This window comes from Plectropomus leopardus, unplaced genomic scaffold (genome assembly GCF_008729295.1).
Source record: "Plectropomus leopardus isolate mb unplaced genomic scaffold, YSFRI_Pleo_2.0 unplaced_scaffold3622, whole genome shotgun sequence".
In the NCBI taxonomy this organism is placed as follows: domain Eukaryota; kingdom Metazoa; phylum Chordata; class Actinopteri; order Perciformes; family Serranidae; genus Plectropomus; species Plectropomus leopardus.
In genome coordinates this window covers 250-3850 of record NW_024639598.1, presented here as the reverse complement: position 1 = coordinate 3850, position 3601 = coordinate 250, and the positions used below count along the sequence as shown (strand labels likewise).

General features: G+C 38.4%; 1 protein-coding gene across 1 annotated transcript; it reads left to right on the top strand.

The window, feature by feature from the left end:
• Positions 1 to 370: 370 nt before the first annotated feature.
• On the top strand, positions 371 to 3160 carry LOC121938857 (lipase member H-like; the record flags this gene model as incomplete). Its single annotated transcript, XM_042482011.1, has 6 exons — positions 371 to 460; positions 576 to 743; positions 828 to 917; positions 1513 to 1621; positions 1916 to 2089; positions 3052 to 3160. Coding segments are annotated over 6 exons (716 nt in total), but the record flags the coding sequence as incomplete, so codon positions are not given.
• Positions 3161 to 3601: the final 441 nt, after the last annotated feature.

Here is a 3601-nt window from a genome sequence, read left to right as displayed (position 1 = left end):
ATTATATTTATGTATTAAGGTTATTTTTAAATTTATTATCATTATTTTCTTATTTTTTCATTGTTTTTTTTCCCCTTTGTTTTGGGGAATTTCTGACTGTATGAGGGGATAAAGATTTATGTATTTAGGTTATTTTTTAAATTTATTATCATTATTATTTTAAATCTTTTCATTGTTTTTTTGTTGTTGTCTTTGAGAATTAGAGACTGTACAAAGGGACATATATTTGTACATTGATGTACATGTTTTGATATGCAGTTAAAGTTTCAATTAAAATATTTAAAAAATAACATGTTATATTTCATGATGCAACAGGTGGTGGCGGTCAGTATTACACTCAGTACTGACTCTTGTGTATTTTTGTGTGCAGCATTTGGACTGAGAGGAGCTCACGGTCACATTGACTTCTACGCCAACGGTGGAGCCGACCAGCCAGGGTGTCCCAAAACCATCTTTGCAGGTGAAAAAAAAAAAAAAAAAAACCCCCACCACCCACACACACACACAGAACACTTGGACACACACTCATTAGTGCTCACACACACTGACTGCAGTGTTGTGTCTGTCTCCTGCAGGTAAATCTTACTTTGTGTGTGACCACCAGCGCTCGGTGTTTCTGTTCCTATGCTCTCTGAACCGGACCTGCAGCCTCACGGGTTACCCCTGCTCGTCCTACAGCGACTTCCTGGAGGGACGCTGCCTGCAGTGCGAGGCCTTCAAACCGGCGCCCTGCCCCGTGCTGGGTACGTGGAGAAACGATAGCACGGAGCTGTTACTGTGACTGAGGGAAGCTCCAGGTGTGATCAGGTGTGTGGTCTCACCTGCAGGTTACGATGTGAGCCGGTGGAGGGAGACGCTGCTGCAGCTGGGACAGACCAAAGTCTTCTTCAGCACCACGGCAACGCTGCCCTACAGGAGTGAGTCAAACACACAAAATCATAAAAACATCACACACACGACAGATTTACTGCAGCAGAAAACATAATATCTGTTACATGTAACATGTAACATTAAAACCAGCCTGTATCATAATCTACTATACTTGAGTATTTATTTTCATGTTAAACTTCTACTGCACTACATTTATCTGACAACTAAACTTAAATAAGAAATGTTTTTTTTTATTTAAAAACAATGCTGACTAAGAATCATTAAAGCTATTTTTTCTGCAATTTTTTTTTATTTTCATTTTTTATGATTTAATTTTTGAATATTTAACAATAAAAGTGCAGTTTTCTGATTAAACTTACATACTTTTACAACAATATTCTTTTTTGTTATTTATGTTTTTTGCTATTTCACATAAGAATTATAATTTTGCTTTACTAATCCTATGTCTACTTGTTCTTATTTTTTTAAATTGTAGTACTACTTTACTTAAGTTTAGGATCTGAATAGGCGTCCTTCATCCTGCCTCTTTAATGTTGAATCATTACAGCAACTTGATTCAAATTACAAAAGCAAATCTTGTCGGAGATTTAATATTTAAAAAGTGTTACGTGTTTGTGGCAGAGTTGAGCTACAGAGTGGACATGGTGACCTGGAACCAGTACCTCCGCTGGGGGGTCGTCTACATCCGGCTGCACAGCGGAAGAAACGTCACAGAGGCCAGAATAGACCAGTAAGTCTGCCAGTAAAAAACACACATCAGTCTGCAGGAATTCAAACCTACCTCAGAGTTTTAGGGCCACTTTGAGGAAAAATATGTTCTTTTGAGACTAATATTAATAGTAATATAATAATAATATTATGAGAAAAAAACTCAACATATTATACTGCTTTTTTTCCTCAAAATATTATGACTTTATTCCCAAAATCTGTATTTTTTTCTGTAACATGACCCAAATCCTCAGTTGTACAAATCAACATGTGGTTCAAACTAAATAACTTGAATTATCCTCCTGTTTCCGCCCAGTAAGCTCCTGCGGTTCGAGCAGTACACCTCCACGCGGCTGCTGGCCCAGTTCGATGACGACTTGCAGCACGTCCAGAAGATCTCGCTGCGCATCAACACCGGCAACGTGATCGGCCCTCGTTACAAAATCAGACTGCTGCGAATACGCTTCACACCGCTGGAGCGTCCTGAGAGGTCAGTTTTTGGATTCTCAGTTCCCAGTTAAGGCATGAGAGAACATTTTTTCATCTAAATTCAGTTTAACTACGGTGAGTGACTAAAATACAAGTGATCATTTTGTGGGCAAAGTATTCCTTTAAAACGCTATTTTTTAAATTTTGAATGAATACGTACAAGTCAATTTTTAAAGAGTTGTTTAAGTACTTTTAATTAAATAAAAGATTTGAGTACTTCTTCCTCCACTGACTGTTTTAATCTGAAAACACTCAAAAATTAGTATAAAGAAACGTTATCAGTTACAGGGCGTCAGATTATCGGTCTGGCCAGATATCGGGCCCATATTTGGCATTTTGCCGATTATCTGTATCGGCATTTTATTTTAATGATCGCCCATTAATGAATCAAAGAGTGCAAAGAAAGGCACTTTTACTTTGTAAAACCTCAGGCTGCTATTTCAAATATAAATGAAAAGGGACACAATACATAAAACATAATCAGCAGCAACAATAACAGTCAGAGTCCATCTTAACCACGAACGACAGTGAGAAAATAAAACAAACATCAACAGCACAAAACAATAATGATCAGGGATGCTCGATATGAGCTTTTTGACTTTTGTTGGTTTGTCGTTTTCTTTCGAACCTTCAGTGCTCTAATGGCAGACTCTTATAAAATAACCAATAATCTGTAGTTGAGCCCATCAGCCCCATCAAATCAAACACTCGCCTTTCAGCTGCTATTTTTATTTTTTTTAATTTAAATTTTCACTTGACTTTATAAAAAAAGTTTTGATTAAACATTAGCTAAAGGCATTTAAACAAAGTTTTGTTAGAGTTTGTTATCGTCCAAATTCTAAAATATCGGTTCCAAATATCGGTTGTAGGTGTCATTAATTACTAATAAACAATATCAGTCAACCCTTATTGATCAAAATAGCTAATGATTAATTTTCTGTCAATTTTGTTTCTCTCCGTCAGGCCTTTAATGTGCCGATTTGACATCATCATGGAGGAGAACATGGAGGTGGCGTTTCGACCTTTGCCCTGCAACTCTCGCCTTTGACTCCCAGACCAGAAACTCTTCTTCTACTATGAAAACAAATCAAACTCACCCGAGTCCAGGCGTCCTCTGGGCGCTACAGGGTCTCCGGGCCCCCGGCTGGACCTCCAGGAGGCCCCACAGGAGGAGCTGCGGCCTTCTCCCTGGATGATGAAGACAGGCCGGTGCCGTGGATCACTCCTGCTCACTGGAACATATTTTGACATTTGACTGAAGTCACATCAGCTGAGGGTTAATCTGTGAGAGCGGGAAACACAAGATCTGTAACCAGCTTCAGGAAAAAGCTGCTGCAGGAGAGACGTCACGGTGAGATCAACACTTAGATTCTCACCATCTCTGGCTGCATTTAACCTAAAAAAAACTGTTCACCTGTAAACTAATTGTTCTTTATAAATTGAGGAAATACTCAACTTTTTTTTTAAAGACAAACAAACATTGGATTAGCAGGTATTAGGAGCTATGTGCTTT